The sequence below is a fragment of the Canis lupus genome, chromosome 1 (assembly GCF_011100685.1).
Source record: "Canis lupus familiaris isolate Mischka breed German Shepherd chromosome 1, alternate assembly UU_Cfam_GSD_1.0, whole genome shotgun sequence".
In the NCBI taxonomy this organism is placed as follows: Eukaryota; Metazoa; Chordata; class Mammalia; order Carnivora; family Canidae; genus Canis; species Canis lupus.
Genome location: NC_049222.1, coordinates 74,225,460 through 74,252,725, shown reverse-complemented (window position 1 = coordinate 74,252,725; position 27,266 = coordinate 74,225,460). Strand labels below are relative to the sequence as shown.

The 27,266-nt window shown below is 39.8% G+C and overlaps 2 protein-coding genes across 9 annotated transcripts in view; one reads left to right on the top strand and one right to left on the bottom strand.

Moving 5' to 3' along the window:
• NAA35 (N-alpha-acetyltransferase 35, NatC auxiliary subunit) overlaps nt 1-9,998 on the top strand; it is a 107,724-nt gene extending 97,726 nt beyond the window's left edge. For 5 of the 8 annotated variants that reach the window (XM_038526916.1, XM_038526914.1, XM_038526913.1 and 2 more), the window contains exons 18-23: nt 1,962-2,098; nt 3,163-3,230; nt 4,150-4,290; nt 4,714-4,836; nt 7,454-7,534; nt 8,337-8,396. In XM_038526916.1, the coding sequence (XP_038382844.1) occupies nt 1,962-2,098; nt 3,163-3,230; nt 4,150-4,290; nt 4,714-4,836; nt 7,454-7,534; nt 8,337-8,396 (610 nt within the window). Of the gene's footprint in view, nt 1-1,961; nt 2,099-3,162; nt 3,231-4,149; nt 4,291-4,713; nt 4,837-6,442; nt 7,290-7,453; nt 7,535-8,336 lie in introns of those variants that run through there. The other 3 variants (XM_038526912.1, XM_038526919.1, XM_038526918.1) reach the window with 2 other exon arrangements.
• A 32-nt stretch (nt 9,999-10,030) lies between these two features.
• The window catches only part of GOLM1 (golgi membrane protein 1), a 52,879-nt gene continuing 35,643 nt past the window's right edge, over nt 10,031-27,266 (bottom strand). Inside the window, 6 exon segments of the mRNA XM_038526920.1 lie at nt 10,031-12,321; nt 16,729-16,842; nt 18,714-18,861; nt 18,863-18,990; nt 19,718-19,877; nt 23,979-24,108. Coding sequence (XP_038382848.1) covers nt 12,245-12,321; nt 16,729-16,842; nt 18,714-18,861; nt 18,863-18,990; nt 19,718-19,877; nt 23,979-24,108 — 757 coding nt within the window. The 3' untranslated portion in view covers nt 10,031-12,244.

Sequence of the window (27,266 nt, the reverse complement as noted above, 5' to 3'; positions counted from 1 at the left end):
TTAACGAAAGAATTTTAGTTTTGCCTATAAATACCCCTGTGGTCTACTTTCATGTTTTAATTGCTTCTCAATATCAAAATTCTTGATTAGGCTTCAGAATTTAAACAAGATAAGCCTGTTGAATATAATCATTCCTAAAGCATGTGGCCCTTTAAGAATCAATAGTAGAAAACACTGATTCTTTAGAGTGCATCCTGGTCACTTGCTGGGCTTGGTCCCTTGAGTTCCTCGTTTAATAAGTCTGAGATAGGACCCAATCACTTGCATTTCAAACTAGTTCTTGTGTTGCTGCTTGTCCAGAGATCACAGTTTGAGAATTACTGGTCTAGAATATTGGTACTCTGACCCTCCTTAAATAAAATTGTGCATTGATTTTTGATAATGCATTTAATAAAAGCTCACTGAGATGCCTGATAATTGATAAGAAAAGCCTAACTTCTGCCAACTATATCCTTCACTCATCTGTCCTTATTTTTGATGTTTAGAAGGTAGAAGGCAGCAACATTAATTCCCTGTAGAAATCCTCACATTGAGTTAAAATCCAGACCCTGAGATCTTGTAGTATGATGGGGGGAAAATTCACTTGTATACTGTAAAAGGATATTCTAAATGCTTTTCTTAAATTCATTGTCAGGAATTCTTTTCTCTTCATTTGAAACTATATGCACTATTTTTTATGAAATAATAATACATTTCCCAGTTTGCCTTAGTTGCCAGGAAGTATAGTACTTAGTTTCACTTTAAAACACGGCACTTGGCGACGCCTGGGTGGCTCAGTGGTTGAGCATCTGCTTTCGGATCCGGTCCTGGGATCGAGTTCTGCATCAGGCTCCCCACGGGGAGCCTGCTTCTCCCTCTGCCTATGTCTCTGCCTCTCTCTCTGTGTCTCATGAATAAATACATAAAATCTTTAAAAATAAATAAATAAAAAATAAAACAACAGCACCTAAGCCATTCCAGGCATTTGGGAGTTTTTGTTTTGTTTTTTGCCAGTACAGCTTTGATTTAGGCTGTGTGGAACTTTTGTTTTGCTGCAACAAAAAGGACTGATATTTATCCTCAGGTGTATCTTTTGGCAAGTTACTATTTTCCTTTATTATTTATTTATTTATTTATTTATTATTTAATTTTTTATTATTTTTATTTATTTTATATTTTATTTTATTTTTTTTATTTTATTTTATATTTTAGTATTGTAACCTGCTTTACAATTTTGGGGAGAATTTTGGAAATAGGCATCACATGCTCATCCTTGATCATAATAAGATTTCTTCTAAATCTTTGATTTTAGCTTAATATAGTACTGGTCCTTAATTTTATTATGGATTATATTATAAAGTATATATATTCATATCCTAGATTTGAACCACTTTGGGCATAGAAGAATGTAATGTTGGTTAAACTTCTGAAAAGTTAGTATCGGCTGGAATAATCTGTTTTGCATTTCATTTGCTGAATAAACTCAAATAATTATAAGCCTAAATGTCCTTAATTTTTTAGAATGCTTTGGGATAGTGCCTACAACTTTACTTTTTTTTCCTAAATTAATTTGCTTTATTTTGCAGTTAACGGGAGAATAAAATACTGACTTACTAACAGGCTGAGGTGAAGTGTGTCCTGATAAAATAAAAAGGGGGAAAAAAAAACAGTTTAATGGGCATTCATTTGATTTATATATATAAATGTAATTAAGAAGTCTTTTGAAAAGTTGTAAAATGCATGTAGGAAATTAAGCATTTTCCAGCATTGTCCAGCAACATTATAAGGCTATAAGAAAGGAAAAGCATTTGTAAAGCCAGTTTCTTGTAAGATCTAATCAGTTATCTAATTAGATAATCTGGGTTTTTTTTTAACTTTTAAAGCAGTATTAAAAATATGTCTTTATTAATACCAGTACCTATGGTGATAAAGTTATTTCATGTAGACATCTTCCATTAACTTAATATTTGGTACCCTTGAAGGTATCTATCAGAATTCCTTTATGCGTGGTTAATGTCGACATTAAGTCGTGCTGATGGCTCTCAGATGGCAGAGGAAAGGATCATGGAAGAGCAGCAGAAAGGCCGGAGCAGTAAAAAAACAAAGAAAAAGAAGAAAGGTACTGTGGATTGTTTTTAAATTCAAGAATAACTAGCATTGGAATATATTTTTATTTCTACAAATAGGGGTGCCATGTGGCTCAGTAGGTTAAGGACAGGTCCTTGATTTAGGCCGTGTGGAGCTTTTGTTTTGCTGCAACGAAAAGGACTGATATTTATCCTCAGGTGTATCTTTTACACCTGAGGGCTCAGGTCATGATCCCAGGGTCCTGGGATTGAGCCCCATGTTGGGCTCCCTGCTCAGGGAAGTCTGCTTCTCCCTCTCCCTCTGCCCGTTTCATATGTTCTCTCTCTCTCAAAATAAATAAAAATTAAAAAAAAAATTTGTACAAATAGATGGAGAGCTACCTATGCCTTATAGGTGAATCAGTCATTACATCTCAGTTCTTGCCCATCTTTTCTTCAGAAAATATAAGGGAGAAACTGAGTCCCAGTGTTCGTGACGCCAGCCTCTGGTGCCTTCCCTGGCTTTTATTTCTATGCTATTCTCTGTGTTAGAGGACCTTAGGACAAGAAGTAGCAGCCACCTGGAGTGTGTGAGCAGGGTAAATTAAGGACAAGGCAGCAGGAGACCCTTGATGTTTTGACAGAAGGCTGACCACTATAATGGCACAGAGAGATGATCACAGAGGCCTGGGTGCAACACCCAAGGCTGAGAGGAGAAAGAAATGTTTCACTAGTGGAAGGGTATGGATATTGGTACAAAGGTTACAAAATATTACTTTGTATTTCATTAGGATTTCAACAGTTTGAGTGGGTTTTTAAATGACTATATTGATGGGTATCCTATTTCAGAAATTAAATCTCTATGGTGAATTCAAAAGAAGTTAAAATTACTTCATACTAGAATTTTATGGTATTATTTAGTGGACATAGCTTTTTAAAAAACTTTTCATTTCACTTATATTATTTTAAATTTGGGCCTTAAAATTTAAACTGTAGGAATAACTTTGAATTTTTAATTTTAGTAAAGATGGAAGATTTTTTTTTTAATTAGGTTTTCTCCTGCAGTAATACAAGAGGAGGTAGAAAAGGGTATGGGTGATTTTCTTTTTAATTACAGTTCGCCCATTGAGCCGAGAGATCACAATGAGCCAGGCATATCAGAACATGTGTGCTGGAATGTTTAAAGTAAGTTGTCACAAATGAAGTTCTTTTTGCTTTTTAACTACATTGCTGTTATATAGTTTAATTAAAACGGACTCTTTTCTGTGCTTCTTCCCAAATTCTAATTTCACTTTTGTGTTTACTAACCATCTGTTTAAGAATTACCTTTCTTCCAAGTCTACTCTTCATTAATTTGTTTAGCAAGTATTTGTAGATAAATGTTGATTTAACACCCATGCCATGTGTCAGATAATCTTCAACTGAGTACATTTAAGGATACCGAGTCTAATGAGATGTTATCCTGGTTTCGAGTGTTTAGGTAATGATGGGTCAGGTGACCTGTGTGACATAATAAGAGAAAGCAGAGTTTATTTCTGATTCATGATCAGAAAAGGTTTCTTGGAAGAGATGGGGTTTGTATTTCTTTAGGAGCATATTAGAAAAGGGATAAGCTCCACAATGATTGGCTGAAGCAAAAGCGGACATTTTCAGGAGGTAGCAAGTGCTAACTCTTCAGTTGTACCTGGCAATTCAAGAAATTATGTGAGACAACCTATATTAAAATATATAAAACAACATGGACTTCTGTTTGAGAAACAGGATCTATGCTTTTCTTACTATATATGACTATTTTCTTTAGAAGCTTTTACTTGAAGGTCTCAAAGCTATTGTAAGAGCATGAGTCAGAATAATATGCATGTGGTATAATTTCACTGGGGAAAACTAATATATTAAACACTGGAACTTGAAAATTTTTTATATGAATATGGCACGTAACAGAAAAATGAATAGTAAGCCAGTTTTTCTCTTCCTATTTCTGATTTCTGAACCTTAAAATTTTAAGTCCATGTAAATATATGTTTCTTATTTTCTGTCCTGTATTAATGAGAAGTTCATTTTTTCATATTGATACCATCTCTTCTTTCATTTTTTTTTCCTTTAGACCATGGTAGCATTTGACATGGATGGCAAAGTACGAAAACCCAAGTTTGAGCTGGATAGTGAACAAGTTCGATATGAGCACAGATTTGCTCCATTCAACAGTGTAATGACCCCACCCCCAGTGCACTATCTGCAGTTCAAGGTGACTCTGCTCATGAAAACAACTGCAGAATACTTATTCAGTCTTAGACTTTCTTAGAGATACGCTGTTTGTACCTAGCTGTTTCGTTAAAATAGCCAAATCAGACTATTACTGGACCAGTGACAAGATGATAAAAGATCAGTTTTAATTAGTATGAAAATTATTTGGCTCTTTTTGGATATACTCATCACATTGAGTTATTTTAAAAGTATGAGGATAACAAGAGGTAACATACAAAGGTTGGGAATTGAATATTTACATAGGGGAAAAATAGGGACCTATGCTGGGTGTTTGCTTTAGTGTCTATATGTTGTCTATATATATGAATCATGAGTTAGGGCAGAATTCTTTAATTACAAAAGGCATTTTAGAGTTTTTCATATGAAACATGTTTTGGATAATATTGTATTTCTCCCCTTTTAGGAAATGTCTGACCTCAATAAATACAGCCCTCCTCCTCAGTCTCCAGAACTGTATGTGGCAGCTAGTAAGCACTTTCAACAGGCAAAAATGATCCTGGAAAATATCCCAAACCCAGACCATGAGGTAAGACTATAGTCACAATAATTTTAAAGGAAAAGCTTGGCAGGAAATACGTATCTTAGTACTGAATGACAGTTTATAAAAATGAACCTTACAGTACTAATAGTGAAGCCTGTCATGTTTCTGGCAAGGATTTTAAGTGGCTTTGCTAACCCAACCATAAGACTTAAAATTTTCCGATGAAAGCAAATAGCTTCTCTGTAAATTTAGAAATCAGTGCAAAGAGAAATTAAGTCATAGAACCATAAAGTGAGTAGGAAGAACAGAAATAGGATCCAGAGTGATCCATAGTTCAAAAATGGTAGCACTTAAAATATTTTTTTATTTTAACATATAGTTTTATTATGCTGAATCTTAAAAATACGAAAAATGATCTGGTCAGTTATCACAGGAAGTAAAAACCTTATTCCACCTGACCATTTAAAATAGAGCCTACTGTTCAAAGACTTTATTTTGAGATATTATTCTACAGATCTTTGAATCTACAGAATACTAAATTGCAGTCTCTTTTTGCTGTATGCCTAATTATATTTACATGCATGTATTCTGCAAATGAGAATGCTTTGCCTGTAACACTGACTGTTTAGGGGGTATATCTTCATACAATTCCTGTGAAAGGGAAGTTAATAGCAGTTACCTGTTAAAATAGACCAAGCAGTTCTGCTGTTTGGGATTTATGTAACACATATATGTGCATGTGTGGGCAGTGAGGCAAGCAGGTGGCTAATACACAGGAGTCCTCATTGCAGCAGGATTCTCCTAGCAAAAAAGTAAGGAAACTTCACTGTCCCTCAACAGAGACTGTCAAATGAATGATGATATACCATATACTGTAATACTTGAGGTCTTGAAAAGGATACAGAAGGTCATTATATACTGTAATGGAATGTTCTTCAGAATATAAGAGGTTTAAAGAGCAGAGTACAAAACTGTGCTGCCATTTCAATTAAAAGGGGCCCAGGAAGTCTGTATGTGTGCAGAGATATTACAGGAGTACATCTCCAAAAAGAGATGTAGGAATTGTGTGAGAATCGATAATACTGTTTGCTTCTTGGGAGGGGAGCTGGTGCCTTGGGAAACAGGGATAGGAGATGACTTTTGTCCTATTTAATCATGTAATTAAAAAAATACAAGGAATGTAAAAATTAGAGGAAAGTACCTTAATTCGTTTACTCAGTAAATATTTGTTGAGTGCCTACTATGTCCCCAGCCTTGTGGGAAAAATTAGTGCAAAACACTAGACCAATCTTGGCCCTCCTGATGGCAGTGGAAGGTCGTATGTTGCAGACAGTAAATAAATTATGTAGTATATTAGAAGATCATAAGGACTACAAAGAAAAATTAAGCTGGGGATGGGGATAGCAAACACTATGAGTAGGGAGGTAGGAAGGATTATGCATTTTTAAATTAAAGTGACCTGTGAGCAAATCTCCTGAGAAGGTGAAAAAGCAAGTCACATGGCCACTGGGGATGGAGTCCAGTGGGCAGAGGGATCTGCACATGTGAAGGCCCCAAGGCCATGGACTGGTGTGGCTGGAGTGGGATGAGCAAGGGGTGAGCTGTTGGAAAGTTTTGAGCAGAGTGACAAGATTGGATTTTTGTTTTAAAGGTTCACTCTGGCTCCCCTGTGCTGAAAACAGACTGTGGTAGGAGCAAAGGTGGGAGCTGGGGAGCCAGTAGGGGCCACAGCAGTATCTGGTGAGAGATGGTGTGGACCGTGGAGGTGATCCAAAGCAAGATGGACTGGATATGAGTGAGGAAGAGGAGTCAAGGAGGACTTCAGGGTTTGGACCTGAGCCCCCAGGTGGATAGAGCCAGTGGAAGGGCAGGTGGAGCAGGAACAGGTGGGAGACAGGGCTGAGATGTCAGGAGCTCAGGTTGGGACATGCTGGTTGGGAGGCCCAGATGGAGCTGTTGTCTGGATGGGTGGATGTGTTATCTGGGGCTGAGGAGAAGCCGTTCCAAACTTGTGATGAGGTGTTTCTACAGAGAGGTCAGCTAGCAACAAGGAGCAATGGGAACTTCTTTCTTCAAGTTGCACATCACTCCCTCTTGGGAGGAATGTAGCATTCCAGTCCTCTGCTGTTCATGTGTTCATGTGAAACCTTTCAGGCTTGGGGGTAGTCAGGAGTGACAGTAAACACAGGACACTTCTTGTCTGCCAGGTGTGGTTCTCAGCTTGTAGTATAGTATGTAGCTCATATAGTAATCCTCCCAGAAGGTCTATGGCAGGGGGCAGGTAGTCAAATCATTGTCCCATGCTTAGAGATGAAGAAACTGAGAAACAGAGAGGCTGAAGAACTTGCCCCTAGCTATGAAAGCTAGTGCCTGGCAGAGGTGGGGTTTGCAAACACTCCAGCTACATAGTCTGTGCCCCAAGTGCTCCGCTGCTACCTCTGCAACCTGATGACCCAGGGGCCCCTCCAGGGCAGCACAGCTGAACTGAAATAGAGCTCTGTGGTAACGAAAAAGTATATCTGTTCCTGTTATTACATTGCCTTTATTTTATTTAATAAAATATCAACATTTACCTTGTGCAAAGTTCCTATAACTATCAATAATATAAAGATATTTTGACTCTGAATTTTGTTTTGATAGCTTAATGTTGCTCATTGTTTAGGTGAATAGAATTTTAAAGGTTGCCAAACCCAACTTTGTGGTCATGAAGTTATTAGCAGGAGGACACAAAAAGGAATCTAAGGTAAGTGCATTGTGGGGAAAATAATTGGGTGTTAAGTTATTGCAGAACTTTTTAAAAAAATAAGATGCATAAATATTACAAAAAGGTAAAACTTTCAAAAATCATCCCTTTAAAAGAGGCTCAGTGGCAGGAAATAACTAGAGCTTGCCATTTTGCTTTGAAACTTAGAGATTTTATTGACTTAAAATATCTGAAGTCTGCCCTTCCATTCCCCTCCCTCCATTGTATAAATTACTGTGAATGACTTGAAGTAAAACAGAATGTGTGAAAACAAATTTATTATGGGAGAGATATTTAAAAAGTTATCTGCCTGTAGAAAAGTGAATGCTTCAGTAATTAAAGACTGTTTAATGGCTCAAGGGATGGTAAATTCTGTAAGCTTACCTGGCTGGTGTATCGGCAGTGCTATTAGGTCTACATGTGCACTGCTGAACATTTGCGCTGTGTGTACCTCTGTTGACTCCCGTTGCTGCTTGTTATCTGCCTTCCTTATCTTCTGCTTTGCTTTACTAGATCATTTTCTTTGCTTAGTACTGTTTGTGACCCAGGAACTAAAAAGTGTGCTGACTCATGACCCTTCCCTATCTTTTAAGTCTATTTGCCTTTGTTAACTGTTTTTTCTTAAACTCAGAGATAAGCAGATCGTTTTCCCTCCAGGTTAGTTAGTACCTTGACTTCTTTGTCATTGAACCAGGTTTTCCTCTCTTCCTGCTGCTTTACCTCTAAAATTGTGAGAAACTCTAAAATACTGAGCTGTCAATATTGGTAAATACATTCATTTTCTTCCTGTCTTTCTTTACAGGTTCCTCCTGAATTTGATTTCTCTGCTCACAAATACTTTCCTGTTGTGAAACTTGTTTGAGAGACACTGAATGGGGACCACCAAGGGGCAGAATATACCTTCAGATTCTAAGGGGATCCATCCGTCAATCTCAGCACATAACATGAAGTGAAATGGATTTCTTGGATAACAGCCTATTATAAGAAATACTTTTAATTTGACAGCCTTATACGATGTGAATGAAAACTGCTGTTTTAAAGTGGTTTATGTTCCATGGATGAAACTGGGCTTACTGAATGCGGTGATGAACGTTACATGGTTTTATTACAGATTTAATCATAAATCATTTTTTAATGAATGAGTGAAAATAGTGTTTGTAAAGGTTAATAAATTTCTTGACAAAAAAAAATGCACTACTGGAAATGAAAAACAACAGCACTTTGTTGATGCATGTTAGGAATTGAAGGTGTTTACTCTTGACTAGTTCAAACATTATTCAAAAGAAGTTTCAAAACAAGGGATTGATCAAACATGTGAATGGGGTTTTGGCAGAATACATTTAAAAGGGAAATATGCAGGGTGGGGGAACCTCTAACCTACCTAGGGAGACTAAATTACATGGGGATTGTGATTTTGTGTCATGATGTCTTAAATTATATACCTATAAGGATATAGAAGTTTTTTTTTTTTTTTTTTTTAACATCCTTTAACTGTTCCTTTTGGCACTTTTAAAACATTATGCATAATGTTTGCTACTGACATTATTTAAGAGGTAAGAATGTGTAAATTAATTTTTAGGGTAAGGTTTCAATATGGCATACTCCTTTTTGTTTACTACTACATACTCAATTTAACCCTTGAAATGTTTTCACTGGGGTTCTTTCCAGTATCTGCTAGCTTCGAAAACAGACTTAAAGGTACAGTTGGATTTAAGTGCCCGGTGCCAGAGGCCCTACCCTATCCTTTGCTGCTTATTCTAATTCCTGTCTCATGCTGCTGTGGAGTTTTATTTTGTGTTATATTGTATCATTTTATTCTAAGGACTAAGGATAGAAAATAAGCATTTGTCTCAATTGGTTAGGGCCTTGGTTTATAAAACTCATGTGAAGTTTATGCATAATTTAAAGAAGATAATACTTCAAGTCCTTTAACTTTCCCAAAGATGTGTTTCATAGGCACACCAACAAGGCTGGAAGCATTTTATTTTAGCTTTTAAAAAAGTGCATGTGATGATAGCAACTTTGAGTAATTCTTCAATGTATGCATCATCAGAATTTTATAAGGCAGTTTTTAAGGGACAGTGTTTTGTACACTTTAAGAAAGTATTGCTCTCTGTGTGGAGAAATAGTACACACATAAACATTTAAATACACAAGCTATTTCTCCAGCTCTGACACTAATAAGACATTTTCAAAGTCTAAGCTAATGATACGGGGGGAAAAAAACATCGCCTACGTTTAATGGAATCTTTTTGTATTTTTTGGAAAATTCAGAGACAAGGATTAGAAGTTGTAGAGTATCCTATTAACTACCAATTATTTATAATTAATAATCTCTTAGTGGGAGTAGACCAATCCCCTTGGACCTTAAAGGACCCTGAATTCACACGTGTCTTCTACTACTCCAGGTTCCACTAAGAATGGAAAACCAGTTACTTACCAATTAAAACAATCATGACAGTTACCGATCTAGTTATTTAATGACCACACACTGACTTAACAGGTATTGGTTTATTTCTCAAATTTCATCACACAGAAATACATGAAGTATGTGCAGTGCTTACATTACTCAAGAAATCTGAGTCTTGTGGAGGGAATCTGAATTATCACACTCCTGTCTCCACACTCTCTTCCTTGGAGAGTCCCAAGGAAGGTGTGAAATAAATAGTTCCACCTATTAAAGATTGGAATAGCTGCTGATTAATTCTGGATGAAACCAAAAGACCAAAGTGGGGGGTTTGCTATCTACTTATGTATTACACAGGTTTTTGTTTTGCTTTAAAAAAAAAAAAAAACAAACAAACTGACACCTGTATAAATTGTTGCCTTGGAATGAATAAGAGACTATGTGATACCAAGGAAAGCCAGTGGTAAAAAAGCATGACTGGAGAAATCACACACAGTACACACCTCCTGAACAAATGGCCTCTGGTGCCTCTGTACATAAAGATGGAAAAAAGGTGGTTATTATTTACAATGACATCCCATCAGTCCACAAAAGGCTTAAGGCAAACCACCTTCCCCCCCCCCCCCCCCAAAACCACCATTCTTAATCCACAATTACAAGCTGATTCTTCAGGGATCCAATAAGGCAGTAAAGGGGAAAATAAAGCAGTTAAACATGTTTTTCAGAACTCTATGCACACTGATTAAACATGAAATGAATGGACACTTTATTGAAAAAGCAAGAGAGACTATCAACCCTTAAGGCTAAGACACAAAGGGAAGTCGGACAAAGACATATAAAAATCTCACAAAGCTATTTTTAACACCCTTCTTTAGTTGTCTTTTCCAGGTGGAAAAGTTTAATCTTAGTAATTAAGTAAAAAGATAACCTACGTGAGGAACATTCACATTGGAGATCTTAACCTGAATGCAAACCAGGTCTTGCCTTTAGTGCCAGACAGGGGCACCATGAGTCCAGACCAGGTAAGGCTTGCCAGGTGTCTGGCCTGTGTAGCTCTAACTTCTCTGGGCCCCCATTTCCTCTCTAAAGGTGAAGGGTTATACTAGGTGATGTGAGGCCCCTGCATCTCAAATCCCGAGACTTGTATTTAATAAGCATCACCACCCACTTACCCTGAAGAAGGCCTAAGAGTCACTACTGTGACTTTGCCTGTCACTGGTAAGTGGCAAGAGTTTACTGGAAATACTGAAGCAAATCAATGTGAATTGTGATTAGTCTTTTTCAGATTAACTTTTGATTTTTAAATCACTTTTGATAGTCATCACAAGCCAAATGTACAGACTATGTGAAAACTGTTGCTTTTCTAAACTTTCCCCATTTAACACTGTCTATACCCCTTAATATCATCTTTCTCTCCTCTTCCTGTAATGGTGAAGTGGGCATTCTGTCCACAGCAAACATGCCCCCACAGTGCTGTTATTTCCCTCCCTGCTCTGCTATGGGCCCCAGGATCAGCTCTGCTTTGGCCCCGGTTGTGTAAAAAGTCTAATCTACTCATGTGTCTTCTTGGTAAATGGTCTTACTGCAGAATATTTTGCTTTGCCCATACATACCAAGCAAAGTAAAAATGTCACAAATGTTCAAATTACAAGTCACTTAGAAGCATTTCTGTACATTAATGACAAAGGTTATACAAGTAGTTTAAAATACAAAAAATGCCTCTGTATATAGACTTGTTTAAAACTGTTATTAGTGATGTCTGTATTAACAGTTTTGTGCTCCAGGCCACTGACTGTCCAAACCAGAATTGAGAGCATAAGCTAGTAAATCTTTCGGCACTGACTTTGGAGAACAGAATATCGGGCTGGGACCGGGCACTCAGCACGTGAAGAGGGACACCAAAGGAACCAGAGAAGAATTCTCAGGTGTGGTGGGTCTCTTGGTGTCTTGAAGGCAGCCTCTTCCTACAGGCTTTTTTTTTTTTTTTTTTAAAGTTACATTCCAGAATTTCTTAAAAAGCGCCACTGTCACCATATTTGAAGGAGAAACTTGGGTTCTATTTTCGGTGTTGATCTCATACCTATTAGCTGACAAATTTTGACACCTTAGCATAAACACTTTGAAAATACCCCCAAAAAAACCATCTACAAGATAATCATTTTCCTACATACAGTACATATTAAAACTCCACAATAATCTTTAAGGTGTATATTTTACTTAGTACATTTCACAGTATTCAACCCTTCGTAAATTTTTTGTAGTGATCTCTGTTCGATCCTGACCAGTATATGATCCCAGTTCATTCAGAGTGTGTGATTCCTCTTTTCACGCTGAGCAAGTAAATTTATTATGTCTCCTTTCTGATTTTCAGCATTAAGAACTAAGAAAAAAAAAAAAAAACCATAATCAAACATTAAAACATTCAGGGAAACCAGCCATGAAGGTTCTATTTGACTGAAGTGTGGAGAGTCCTCAAGAGGAGAGTTATCTTCCACAGCAACATAATGGGGATTTGCTTTCCTAATCAAGGATAGGTACTGAAGAGACAACATGTATGACCAACATGGTGCTACAAAATAAAGCTAAACATTGAAAAAACTTCCTATTTAAAATATTGAATAATGCCCAACGTCCTCTACAACCACAACTCTGCTGTGCTGCATTGCACCTCTGGTGGTATATCTCTAGCAGGCATCACAGTGCCCTAAGAACTACTTGCAGCTTCAGTCACCTCTTACTACAAAGCTGCTCCTTTATAGAGCTGAAGTCTATGTGGCTCCCATCATCCTTACTCTCCTTTGACAAAGAAAGGACATAGAAAGACCTCACAAAACCTAGAACCACCACGCTGATTTACAACTAGAACACATTAAGTGGTTAATGATTTTATTAAATGAATTAAATGACTGCCTTAAATTAATAATTGTCTTTTAAGGTTCTCTAATAAAGTTGGAACTAATGCCTTTTTCTTCTAATTTCCCTGGAGCAAGCAGGGCCTTAAACTATTTTAATGATCTAATGATATAATCTTAAAATGATGGTGATGGCAGTTCTTTGACTTAAAACTCTCTTAAATGAGCTGAAAGAGCATTTTTCTTTTCTGTGTCCTCACTTTGTTGAAGCCTTATACAAACAAGGTCAAATTCATGGGGCCCCTGTATGTAGGGGATGAAAGATCCTAGAGCTTCACTGCAAGCCAAACATTTAGGACACTAGACTGATTTGAAAGGATGGCAAAATATGTAGGACAGTAACCACACCAGCAAATAGTCAAGGACTGAGGTACACAGGTATTTGGAATCGATACAGAACAGAGTAAGAAACTTTGTATTTGTTTAAAATACTGACTTGCTAATATGTTCATGGTTTGCATTTTAAAAATCACATAAATAGTCTAAGAAAAAAATTTTAAAAGATTTTATTTATTCATTCATGAGAGACAGAGAGGCAGAGAAGAAGAGGGAGAAGCAGGCTCCCTGTGGGGAGCCCAACACAGGACTCGATCCCAAGACCCCAGGATCACAACCTGAGCCAAAGGCAGACACTTAACCACTGGACCACTCAGGTGTCCTTCTAAGAAAATAATTTTAAAAACAAATTAGAATTCATTTCTAGATGCACTTGGGTGGCTCAGTTGGTTAAGCGTCTGCCTTCTGCTCAGGTCATGATCCCAGGGCCCTGTGATTGAGCCCCATATTGTGTTCCCTGCTTGGTGGGGAGCTTGCTTCTCCCTCTCCTCCCCACTTGTGCTTACTTGGTCTCTCTCAAATAAATGTTTAAAAAAAAAAAAAAAAACTCCCATTTCTAGAAACCTCAACTCTGCCAACTGTAATAACGGACATGCTAGATAAAATATGAAAAGATATTTTTTTGAAAAGATTTTAAAGAATGCATTAAATAATAAATAAAGAATGCATTGTTGAATCAAACCCAAGTTAAGGGACTTTACCAAATAACCGGCCAGAACATTTCAAGAACCATCAACATCTCAGGTTAAAGGACCCTAGGGAAGTGTGACAATAAATGCAGTGTATAATCCTGGATGACTAGATCTTGAACCAGAAAAGGGATATTAGTTGGACAATTCACTAAATTTGAATAATAGCATTTATCAGTAGTAATGTCTTCATTTCAATAATTGGACAAAGGTTACATAAAATGTTAACCTGGGGAACTTGGGTAAAGGTTATATGGAAATTATTTATTTTAAATTAAAATCTATTTTCAAATTGAAAAAAAATATTTTAAAGACATTAAAATGCACTGTTTATAATGGCAATAAAAGAAGGAATCTGAGCGACCAAATGTGAAGTAAAAGGTCCCAACTCCTGAAGGTAGTAAGCATCAAGGCTAGTTCTGCCCTAAGGACTTCTGAAGCCTGAAGACACTTCTTCAAGAAAGACAGCTTCTTTCACAGCTTCCAAAGATGCAGAGGGACAGAAGCTAAAGACAAGGCTTCATTCTGGGTGGTAAGTCCAGAAGGGGATTCCTATATAAAGCTGAATGAATGGTAATGGAAAGTCTGCAGGGAAGATGGGACAGCATGAACACCTAGTGGTTAGACTGGGGAGGAGGTGCAAGTATACAATTTGAACTCACATTTCCTGTGTGACTAAAAAAAAAGAAAAAAGAATTTACGTTCTTAAAGAGGTGGTGATGTAGTGAGTGCCCTTGAGAGGCTGACTGAAGCAAAGGATCTCTCTAGTGCAGTACTACTCTGATGCCCCTAGGGGCTTCTAGGAGACAGTTAAAAAGCACAAAACACAAGGAAAGAAGGTATCCTAAGGGCAATCTGATGAAATACCCCAAGGTTTCCAGGCACTGGAATTGGAAGACATGGAATAATGCCTGATACACTTAAAGAAGCAAAAGTCTGATACAGTTAATGAACTCAAAGATGTTTGTAAACAAAGAGCAAAGAATAAGTACAAAGTTTAGAAATGAAAAAACTAAAACCATGAATTAAAGAACAGATAAGGCATAGCTAAAGGAAAAATTGGTGAACTACAAGCTATGTCTGAGGAAATCATTCTGAATGCAGATCAGGGAGGCAGAAATGAATAATATAAAAAAGAGGGTAAGAGACCTGAAGAGAATGGTAAGATCTAACATTTCTGATCTGAGTTAAAGAAGGAATCAAATTGGGAAGAAGCATTATTCAAACAGATCTTGGCCAAGATCATCCAGAAGGAGTAGCCTTGTCAGATATTGAAAAAAGAGCAGTGAGGGAAAGCTGTTATACTTAGAACAGTGTGGTACAGCGTGAGTCAGCAGGGAAACCAAAAGTAGACCTAGGTATGTACGGAAATCTATTCGGTAGCACCTCAAATCACAGGCCCTGAGCTGGTGTTGAGGCAATTGGACAGCCCTTAGGAAAAAGAAAATTGGACCCAACCTTGTGCCACACTACCTGAATACATTTGAAATTAATCAGGTGAATCAGATATCTAAATGTAAATCATAAAAACCTGATGGTCCTGGAAAAGTGGTGGCAGCAGTGGCATAGTTTTTTAATTTCAGGGTCCCTTCATAAGGCAACTACATTGAAAAATATCAGAGACATTTCACAAGAGTAGATGACAAGGAATCCTGCAGACCCTGAAACAGAAGCAGACACAAAAACGATGGACAGTGCCTGTATGCTAGCAGCATATAGAAAGAACAGGAGCAATGGAGCACCCAATGGGCCTAAGATTAGAACAGAAAAACTCCAAACAGCCAGTGGGTTTACACCAGAAAGTACCTGGGCCAGTGAACAAACTGCAGAGTGCAAAGTGGCTATGGTAAGGACTGAGGGGCCATGGGAGGCTGAGCCCTAGGAACTTCTGAAACTCATCTACCAAGGCTCCTTTCTGAAGCTCCTTCCCAGACAGACCCACCGAACAAAACAAAGGAAAACAGCTGAGTAGGGAGAAGAGCCGTGGCTGAGGACAGGGCCAGGAGAAAAGGAACTGAAGGTTCAGATTAAAGTGGGGAAGGCTCCACTGGCTGAAGAAGATGGGATAACTTGAACTCCAAAAAAGGATAATAAGTACAATCGAGTGAAACCCATCAAATAAGTTTAAATCCACTGAGTTTATACTTTATATACTACCTTCAGAGAATGACCGGGAAATAATCTGTTATTATGAAGATGGGTAAAGAGAATCAAGCATTTTTATCCTGTGTTATGTGATAAAACCACTGACTTGCCTATTTATAAAAAATATCTCAATAACAGAATACAAAAGGCTGAACTAGAATACCACCAATGAATAACAAAGGCACTGAACATCAATTGGTACTTATATCACAAAAAGAAAGGCATTCCTTGCCTCCTGGTGAAAGAACACACCACCACCTCCCACTTTACCAAGGGCCTGAGCCCAAAGCTGTCTTACCAAGCATCTGGATATCGGCTGCCAATATGGGGGAAGTAGAGGGGAAAGAAGAATATACTAAACAGCAGTATAAATATACAAGCAGCACTCTACAGATGGTGGGAAACTCCAGGGTAATGGAGAAAAGGAATGGAAGGAGAACCTGCTGATTAAGAGAAGCTTAAAGAGCAGTCAGTTTTAAGAAAATGGGCAAAACTAAATTCTGGGGTCCAGGGATGCCCACCTGAGTGAAAAGCCCATAAAGAAAAGCAAGAAAATGCTGCTGAGAAAGGTCAGGATGGGGGACATGCCCTCCAATGGTGGATGACTTACAATGTTAGTGTTGGGATTCAGTATTTAGCTAAAGTGAACAAAAGACCACAAAGTGTAAAGTAAGGCAAGCCCATCACCTGCGGCACACCTCTTACCATTGAGGTTTCTGTCGTTCCCTGCAAGGGCTGCCTGCTTGTCCGTCTCCGATTCTGCCTCATTTTCATCCATGTTGTAGTCCTCCTCTCCCCCCAGCTTTTGTTGGTGTCTCCCTGTAAAATGAACACAGAGAACACAGCCCACATTACTCTCTTGAGGCCACAGGAGTTAAAGAACCCAGGAACTGGGGTGTTTCCAGTCACGGCTTAACAATCAGGTCTCCTGCAGCATCTCGGGGAACCGCAGGAACTGGTGTGCCTGCTGCCAGAATGAACAGCAGGTGTGAGTTCTCCACTTATGTCTGCCCCCCACTTCAACTCTGAGTCCATAGAAACCATGGCCCTCAATACAGGGCTGTATTCTGGGCTGAAACGGGAAATGAGCTAATTAAACCCAAATTCCGGGGAACCTGGGTGGCTCAGTGGTTGAGCGTCTGCCTTCAGCTCAGGTTGTGATCCTGGTGTTCTGGGATCGAGTCCCGCATCGGGCTCCCCGCAGAGAGCCTGCTTCTCCCTCTGCCTGTGTCTCTGCATCTCTCATGAATAAATAAAATATTAAAAAAATAATAAACCCAATTCCTGGGTTTTTAAAAAGAGACCAACTCCAGGTTAAAAGGAGGTGCCACTACTGCTGGAAACAACAGGTTTCTAGTTAATGATGGCACCTCCTCAGAATGGTTGGTTTGTGGCTCTGATGGAAGGAAATAGAGCGGCTACTGGGTACCAATGGATTTTCCATCATCCCTACAGAATCAGATCATTCACCACCACATTCAGCCCTGCAGAAAAGAAGATCAGGACAAAAGGCATTCAAGAGACATACGGTTTCATATAGATAGATAAAATCTTGGGATGCCTGGGTGGCTCAGTGGTTGAGCGTCTGCCTTCAGCTCAGGTTGTGATCCTGGGGACCTGGAATCGAGTCCCACATCGGGCTCCCTGCTTCTCCCTCTGCCTATGTCTCTGCCTCTCTCTGTGTCTTTCATGAATAAATAAATAAAATCTTTAAAAAAAAATCTTTTTCTAAAAAGCATGTCTGGGAGATTTGATTTGGCTCTAGTTACACCTCTCTGCACTCACTGCCTGAAGGGAAGCAAAGCACATGCCCCTGTGCCCTGCCACTTTATTCTGCAAATCCCGTCACTACAGCTGCACCAGGTTGGTGTGTATCCTGCGGGATCTCAAACCAATATTCAGATGTTACCCTTTGTGGCCAATCTAAAACCTGCACGCCACTGGATCTGCCACCTTAGTTGGCCTTTTCTTTTTCTTTAATTCTTTAAATGGAACCTTGTAAGAACACATTCTTCAGGAAGAGAAGCTTGAGTGCAAATGAGATCTATATGGAATCAGGGTAATTTCCACAAATAAGTACATTCCCCCCTCTTGTTAATGGCTCGTCCCAAAGCACAGGTATCTTCTTCCCTTCCTAAGCGTTCCTGGCTTGGCTAGGAATAAAGTCTTCCACATCCTTTAGGGACCCAGATACATCCCTGAATATTGTGTTGATGTCGGTGTCCCCACACTTTCCTGTATCTTTAAAGAAAAGTCCACCAAACCAGCAAGGTAGGATTCACATGTCACTTCTCTGCCATGCTCAAATATGCATGAAACTCCATCTACCCAATCATCCATCCATCCCTCCCTTCACTGGGCACTGGTCGTGACACCATCCATATAAGGATGTAGACACACAGGCAAGCCACATGGTCCAGTGCAGGGGCTACATTCACTTGATGCTAAGCACCCACTTCAAGGCCTTCCACCTTGAAGCCCCACCACCCAACCACCAAGTTGCTGTGAATATTATTTCTGACACCTCCAACTGCTGGTGAGCACACTGCTCTTCCCTCCTGCCTCCTACTCAGTAACAGATATTCAACAAACCACCACCACCAAATGGCAAACTGGGCCCTTCATGGGATTTCCTAGTATCGGGAGAAGAGTGGCAGAGTCAGCGGAAGCCCATGGAGCAGCTAACCTACCTTCCTCATCAACATCCTGCTCTTCCTCCTCTTCTTGCCCATCAGGGATGACAAGCTGGTCCCGCTCAAGGTCCTCTGTGTCCTGATTTTCTTGGCTGGCCAGTATCACTGCTGGCACCCGTGGGGTCTGGCCAACTGCTCCAGCTTCTTCCAATGCCTCTTCCACCCACAGGTCTGTCTTCCTCTACAGCCTGCTCTCGGCCTGGCTCTGGGGGCAGCCCCAGGCTGTCCCTCTGAGGCTCCTCCTCACTGGTGACCTGAATCTCGTTGGTTTCCCCTGTGCAGAGAACACACCACTGGCATTTAGTTTATGTAAAACAAAAACCCTCTTACCACTCAACTCCCAGAACCTTCCCAAGGGCTGTGGATGGAGGAGCAACTACGAAACTTATTCTATGAGTCTGCAAAGACTACAGGCTTCTCTCTACCTGCAGCTCATCTTCAGAGCCATGAAGAAGACAGAAGTAATTTAGGAAAAAAACCTAGACAAGTTATCTTGATTACAGCAACAAACTACAAGCTGAAGTCATCTAACCATCATCAATTTAACCATCATCTAACCAGGTACTCTGAGACAAGTACCTGGGAGCAGGGCATGCCAGTCCACCAAGGAGTCACTCCACAGGGACACAGCAGCCACCACCACCACCACCCCTTCCCATGACAGCTGCTCAGGTCTCAGCCACATCCCCATAATCCCACATTTCTAATGATGTCCTCAACATGGAATAGCCTGGATCTTTCTTTACACAGCTGTCAAAGAACAAGGTACTGGGTTTACAAGGATGAGATGTCAGTAAGACAAGGAAAAGCCCTGGGGCCTCAATTCCAGGTACTCAGACCTGCTTCCTGCAGCCCAAACCCAAGTCACCAACTGCCATCTGCAGGGACACTCTTGCATGAGGCTGTATACACATATGTTAGACACGAACTGCCACTATGTATTTATTTGAATGAGCTTTGTCTTCAAGGGCTTAAATGTGTAATTACCAGGCTTCACTTACCTTTCTCACCTTGTCTCTTCAACTCCAAAGCCACCTCCAAACTGGGGGCTGGTGTCTGGGGCTCCCCATCGCTGGGCACATTTCCTTTCACTTGTGGTACCTCTGCCTGGGGCAGGTCTGCTTCCTGTGGCCTGGGCTGAGGCTCACTGGGGGCTCGGAGCTAAAACAGGAGCACACGACAGCTAGGGGCTCTGTGACTTTAAACCTCACAGTAAACCGAAGCAATGCAATGGATGTCCTTCTGACAAAACACCCAAACACAGAGAAATGCCATGATATGCTCCAATTGTGCCCGACCACCTGGCATAAATCCAAAGTGCTAAGGTTAAGATCTCTCAGAAAGTACTTTCAGTAATTGATTAACAAGTAGGCTTCCACTGTCTGATCAACAAGGACAAGGAAGACCTGAACACTAAACCAACCAGACTAGACTACTTCTATGGAACAGTGAACCCAACAAGAGCAAAATACAATCTTCAAATCCACATAGAACATCCTCCAGGACAGATGCTAGGCAATGAAACAAGCTCCAAAAAATCTGAAAGAACTGAACATACTTTGTATGATGTCAATCACAATGGAATGAAGTTATCAGTGACAATAAAATTTGAGAAATTCACAAACGTGGAAATTAGGCAACACACTCTTAATAAACCAGTGGGTCAAAGAACACACAAGGCAAATAACAGTATCCTGAGAAAAACTGAAACAAATACACAACATACCAAACTTATGGGAGGCTGCTAGAGCAGCGCTTAGTGGGAAATCTGCAGGTCTGTATTAAGGAAAATAGAAAGATCTCAATTCAGTAACCAATCTTCCACCTTAAGATACTGGAAAAAGAAGAGCAAACTAAACCTAAAGCAAAGGACATAATAAATGCTGGAGCAGGAATTAATTCTGTTTTCTACAGAGTAGAAAACAGCAAACACCAATGAAATCAAAGTGAGTTCTTGGAAAAGTTGAACAAAATTGACAAACCATTACCTAGCTTAAAAAGACAAACCATTACCAAGAAAAAGAGAAAAATCAACTTACTAAAATAACAGACCACCACTGACCTTACACAAACAAAACTATTAAAGAGAAATACCACCTGGGCACCTGGGTGGCTCAGTTGGTTAAGCATCTGCTTTGACCCATGATCCCAGGGTCACAAGATCAATCCCTCTTCTGGCTTCCTGCTCACTGGGAAGCCTGCTTCTCCCTCTCCTGCTGCTCCCTCTGCTTTTGCTTTCTCTCATTCCCTCACTCTATCAAATAAATAAAATAAAATAAAAAATACCCTGAATAACTGTATGTCAACTTTGATAACCTAGAGGACACTGGGCAAGTTCCCAGAACAATACAAATTACCCAAACTGACTCAAGAAATAGAAAATCTGAGGGGCACCTAGGTGGCTTAGTTGGTTGTGTCTGATGCTTGGTTTCAGTTCAGGTCATTATCTCATGGGCCAGGAGATCAAGCCCTGAATTGGGCTCTGTGCTCAGCCAGGAATGTACTTGGAGATTCTCTCCCTCTGCCCCTCCCCTCCACTATCTCAAATAAATAATTTTTTAAAAAAATAGAAAATGTGAATAGACAGACTGAATTATTAATTTTAAAACTTCCCCCAAAGAAAAGCCTAAGCCCAGATGTCTTCACTAATGAATCCCACCAAACATTTAAAGAATCAATACCAGATATTCACAAACTTTTCCCAAAGAACAAGAGAAAAGATTATGCCTCATTCTATGTATGAGCCCAATATTACCTGATATCAAAGCCAAAGACACTATAAGAAAACTACAGACTGTATCTGTTATGAATATAGACACCAAAATCCCCAACAAAATAATAGCAAAACAAATCTAGCAACATATAAAAGTATTTTATGCCATGACCAAGTGGGCTAAATCCCATGTATGCAAAGTGAAACATCCAAAAATCAGTTAGTGTAATACTGTATAAATAGCATAAAGGACAAAAACTACATGATCATCTCAGTAGATGGAGAAAAAGAAAGAATTTGAAAAAATCCAACACCTCTTGATAAAAACACTCATCAATTAAGAACAGAAGGGAAGAGATGCCTGGGTGGCTTAGTCAGTTAAGTGTCTACCTCCTGGTTTCAGCTCAGGTCATGATCTCAGGGTCAGGAGATGGCCCTGCCTCTGGCTCTGTGCTCAGTGGGCAACCTACTTGAGATTCTCTCTCCCTCTGCCCCTCCCACATGCATGCTCTAAGATAAATAAATCTTAAATTTCAAACAAAAAAACAATGTTGGAGGATTTACACTCCCTGAATTCAAAGCTCACTACAAAGCTACAGGTACAGTAATCAAGGCTGTATGTATGGTAGTGACATAAGGGACACACAGACCAATGGAACAGAACTGAGAGTCCACACATAAACCCTCATATTTACAATAAACTGATTTTTGACATAGGTGCCAAAATAATTCAGTGGAAGAAAGAATCGTTGTTTCGTTTTGTTTTCAAAACAAGGTGCCAAGAGATGATATACACATGCAAAAGAATGAATTTGGACACTTACTTCACACCAGATATAAAAAATGAACTCAAAATGGATCATAGGACTAACTGTAAGAGCTAAGAAATAGAAAACTCTTAGAAGAAAATATAAATCTTCATAACCTTGGAGTAAGCAAAGTGTTTTAAATTATGATACCAAAGGAACAAATAACAGAATAACAAACCGGACTTCATCAAAATTAAAAACTTCTATGTTTCAATGAACACCATGAAGAAAGTAAAAAAACAACTCAGAGAATGGGAAAAAAATATGTAGAAATCATGTATCTATTAACTTTACATATACATATGAATATATAAAGAACTCTAACTCAATTATAAAATAACCCAATTTAAAAGTGGACAAAGAATTTGAATAGACGTTTTTCCAGAAAAGATATACAAATGGCCAAGAAAGCACAGGAAAGATGCTCAACATTAGTTATTATGGAAATGAAAATCCAAGCCACAATGAGATAGGACTCCACATCCATGAGGATGGCTATAATGAAAAAAGATAATAACAGGAGTTGGCAAGGACATGGAAAAACTGGAACCCTCAAACTGCTGGCGAAAATCTAAGAGTGTGGTCACTTTTTTGAAAATGGTCTGGCAGTTTCTCATAAAACATCGAGCTACTATAGAGCCCAGCAATTCCACTCTTAGGTATATACCTAAGAGAAATGAAAACTTACATCCCTACAAAAATGTCTACATGAATGTTCATAGCAGCATTACTAATAATAAGCCTAAGGGTAGCCCCAGTGGCTCAGCAGTTTAGTGCCGCCTTCAGCCCAGGGCCTGATCCTAGAGACCTGGGATCAAGTCCCACATCAGGCATGAAGCCTGCTTCTCCCTCTGCCTGTGTCTCTACTTCTCTCTCTCTCTGTGTCTCTCATGAATAAATAAATAAAACCTTTAAAATAATAATAATAAGCCTAAAACTAGAAATAACCCAAATACCTATCAACTGACAAATGAATCAACAAAATGTGGCCTATCCACACATTATCCAGCCACAAAGAAGAAAGAAGTAATTATACATACAAACACATGGATGAGCCCTGAAAGCATTACACTAAGTAAAAGGATCCAGACATAAAAGGCCACATAGTATATGATTCTACTAATATGAAATGTCCAGACAAAGCAAATCTATAGAGACAGAAAGTAGATTAATGGTTTTCTAGGAGTGAATGGGAGAGCTAACGGTTATGGGGTTTATTTGGGAAATGAAAATGTTCTAAAATTGTAATGATGGCAGCATAACTTTGCGAATATACTAAAAACCAATGAATTGTAACTGTTATATGGGCGAACTGTATGGTCTGTGAATTATCTCTCAATAAAACTGCTATATTTAAAACCAACACATAGATTTCCTGAAGGCTTTGAGCAGCAGCTTCATGGGCCAAGCGTCACACACTCTGCCAGTGTGGGTGCTCATCAGCCCCACCACTGACCAGCTGGTGGTGGGGGCCTTATGGGTGTCAGGGTCTTCAAAATAGCAGTGATGCTCTCCCAGGGTGGCTGCAGACTTTAAAGGAAGTAACCCTGGTAAAGCCCTGAACTCAAGGACAGGGCCCTGTCAGAGCTGCAACACCCCTGGGCTGGCTGCTGTGTCTCAGGAAACCAAACCCATAAGCAAGAGCAGAGATAGAGGAAATCAGCAGATAAGGGAACAGAGTGCCTGAAGAGAGAGGAGGGATGCCTTCTCGAATCCTGGGTAGCAAAAACCCAGAATTACCTGCTGGCTTTGGTCCTTTTTTTCACTTAGGTTTCTGGAAGCAATAGCTTCGTTTCCCTTTTTAGTGACTTCTTCTATTCGCTCCTCACACTGCTCCTTCACCTCTTTCATCTGATTGATGCACTGGCTCCTATGGTGAAAGAAAGCAAAAGAAAACACAAATATTTAGGGATGCGTTTCTATAGCAAGTGTTTCCTGCTGTAACTGTGGAATCCACTGTGTCAATATGAGACACAGCTCATCTTTTTCCTGGTTCCAGCTCTTTATTTCAAATGGACACCTAAGGTAGGGCAAAATATGTGTTTCAGTTATTCAATGGCAAGAAAACTGAAGTTGACTGAAACTTACTACAAATATGCCACACTGCCACACTGTTCTAAAACAGGTGAATTTAATATTGGTTAGAAAAAATAATTTTTAAAAATACAACCTGTAGTATAATACACACACACACACACACACACACACACACACACACATTTGCTCTTGTCCCCAGCAATTAGCACAGAGCTCCTAAAGTCCTTGGAATTTCCTGAGCAATGGGAGGGTCTTCTGTTAGTGGAAGGAGGCCCTGGGGACCACACCTGAGTTTACTCGCTGCCTCACCAAGCCTTAGGATGGGGGCTGGTGGCCAGAGGAACCAAACCCATATGATTACAGGATTGGAACTTTCAGCTCCACCACCACCCTCCAGGGGAGGGGAAGAGTAGATAGAGTTCAATCATGTGGCTAATGATTTAATCAATTGTGCCTATGTAATAAAACCTCAGATAAAACCTCTGGGTGATGAGGCTTGGCAAGCTTCCCAGTTGGTGAACAGATCAATGTACTAGAAAGGTGGCACCCCAACTCCATCAGGAAAGGAGCTGTGTCAACTACAACTGACCTAAAACCAAGTCTCTACCAAGATACATCCTTTATAATAAAACTGTAGTCGTGAGTATAGCACTTCCCTGAGTTCTGTGAGTCATCCTAGAGAATTACCAACCCCGAGGGGTTCAGGTACAGAGTACAGGTGCCATGAGAACACCTGGAACTTGTGGGTATCATCTGAAGAGGCCAGGGGCCCGGGATCTATAGACCACCACAGTGTGACACAAGAACACATGGGGAGCCTGTGTTTCCACCCTCACCTGACAGGAAGATAAGCCTGTACCACCAACCAGAGGTTTCAACTGAAAATCACCTGTCACCTCAAGCACTGGGAAGATCTCAAACTGAGTGGAAAGAAACCATCAGTAAATTCCAACACCGACATGACAGAGAAGGTAAAACATTTCAAAACAGCCACCATAAAAATGTTTCCGTGAGCAATTCAAACACACTTAAAACAAATGTCTCAGCAAAGAAACAAAACATGAAGAACCACGGGTAAATTTTCAAACTGACAAATGCAATAACCAAAATTAAAGAACTTAAGGAACGAGTGCAAATAGAGAAGGGAGGCGAGACTCTGAACCAGAAAACAGAACCACAAACATTACCCAATCAAAATAACAGAGAAAACAGACTGGGGGAAAAAAAGAAAACAAACCCACTTGGGGGATTCTCCATGACTGTGATAGATATCTAACATCCATGTCATCAGAATCTGGGAAGGAGAGGATGATGTTCCCAGTGGGGCCAACATAACCAATCACCTTTACAACCATGCCCAAGATACAGCTCTTGTTCGCTCACCTCCATGACCTCAGGATAGTCTGCCTCACCCAGACCACTCTGAGCTCCCCGAGTTTCTCTTTCACAAGTGCTAGTCTCCCTTCTCTACCTCCTACTCTTTAGGATTCCATTTTAAATGACCTTCCCTAAGAAGTCTTTTTTTGGGTAATAAAAGATTCATGAAAATGACTGTTTAAGAAGTAGTAGCTGAAGGCACTTTCAAAAAATGGTAAGTTAGCATAAGGTTTGGCTGGGTAAAACAAAGGTCAAATGATAACAGTCTGCTTCTTCCACAAATCAACGTCTGATGTAGGCAATCCAGCAGCAGCTCTGAATCATCAGGGATACAGGTTTTCTTTCTGTTTCATGATCCTAGCACTGGTTTCCAGCTTCATGATCCAAGATGGCTACAGTGGTCCAGCCATCTTATGTGAGTCCAGGCAGCAGGAAAGAACAAGGAGGAAAGGTAAAGGAGAGTGGGTACAGTGAACAGTCTTCACTTTCAGAAGCCTTCCTACAGTCCTGCACTACCACTGCCTTTCCCCACTGGCCAGAACTTGGTCACTGGGCCATAATTAACTGCTAGGAGGGGTTGGAAAGGCAGGAATTACACGGGGGGAGAAAATGATGGATCTGGATAAGCAATGGCCAGTCTTTGCCACAAGCAGTTTCAAAGATATTTTGAGCCACAAAATATCAATAGTTGCTACTGTCCCAAGTTGAGAACATCTGCAAGTATATGCTGTTATGTTAACTTCGACTAGAACTGGAGACACCAGTATGAACTTACACTTGGTTTAGTACGAATGCAGCTGAAAACACACAGAAATAGTCATCAATGTCTGTATATCACACGGGTTAGCACACACAGGGCTCTTTCCTCTGTAGCTGACGAGACCTAGAAACCACCACACCCCAGCAGCAACAAACACACCTAGTACCCAGATCTAAAAAAGAGCTCCTTAGAGAAATGGTTGGTTGGGTGATCCTAGGATTGGAAGAGCACATGCAGAAGAGCCTGGAGCATCTTCCAGTGCCAGAATGTATAACAAAGTGCTCAAAAGGGGGCGGGGGCACAAAGCTGGGGATAGGACAGAAGCTGGAGCAATGGGAGCAAAAAAAAAAAAAATTAAATAGTACTGGATTATAACCCAAAGCATAGAATAAATATTCCTAAATCCCTACTGATATAAACAGAGAGGTACAAAGACCCAGCTCTCCTGTGCAGGGAAATTCCAAGCAGTGTATACAGATACTCTGCCCTTACAGGATTGGAGCACAACTCCCCAGTCTCTGGGTGCAGGCTGTACACACAGACTTCCTCCCTAAGACTGCAGCATGGAGGACAAATGACAGAGTAACTTCATGGTGACAAAACTGGACAAACCCTACCTCAGTAAGGCGATCACGATTAACACCCACAGCGCCCATTCAGAGAGTATGTACCCCTGGCACAAAGTAATGAGAGTTGCACTTTACCTCTGTGGCCTTCCTCCCAGAAATGTGTTGCCCCAGTTTAATCATGAAAAAAACACCCAATAAATCCCAACTGGAAACCATTCTACAAAACACCTGACCAATACTCCTTGAAACTATCAAGATCATAAAAAATAAGCCCGAGAAACTGTC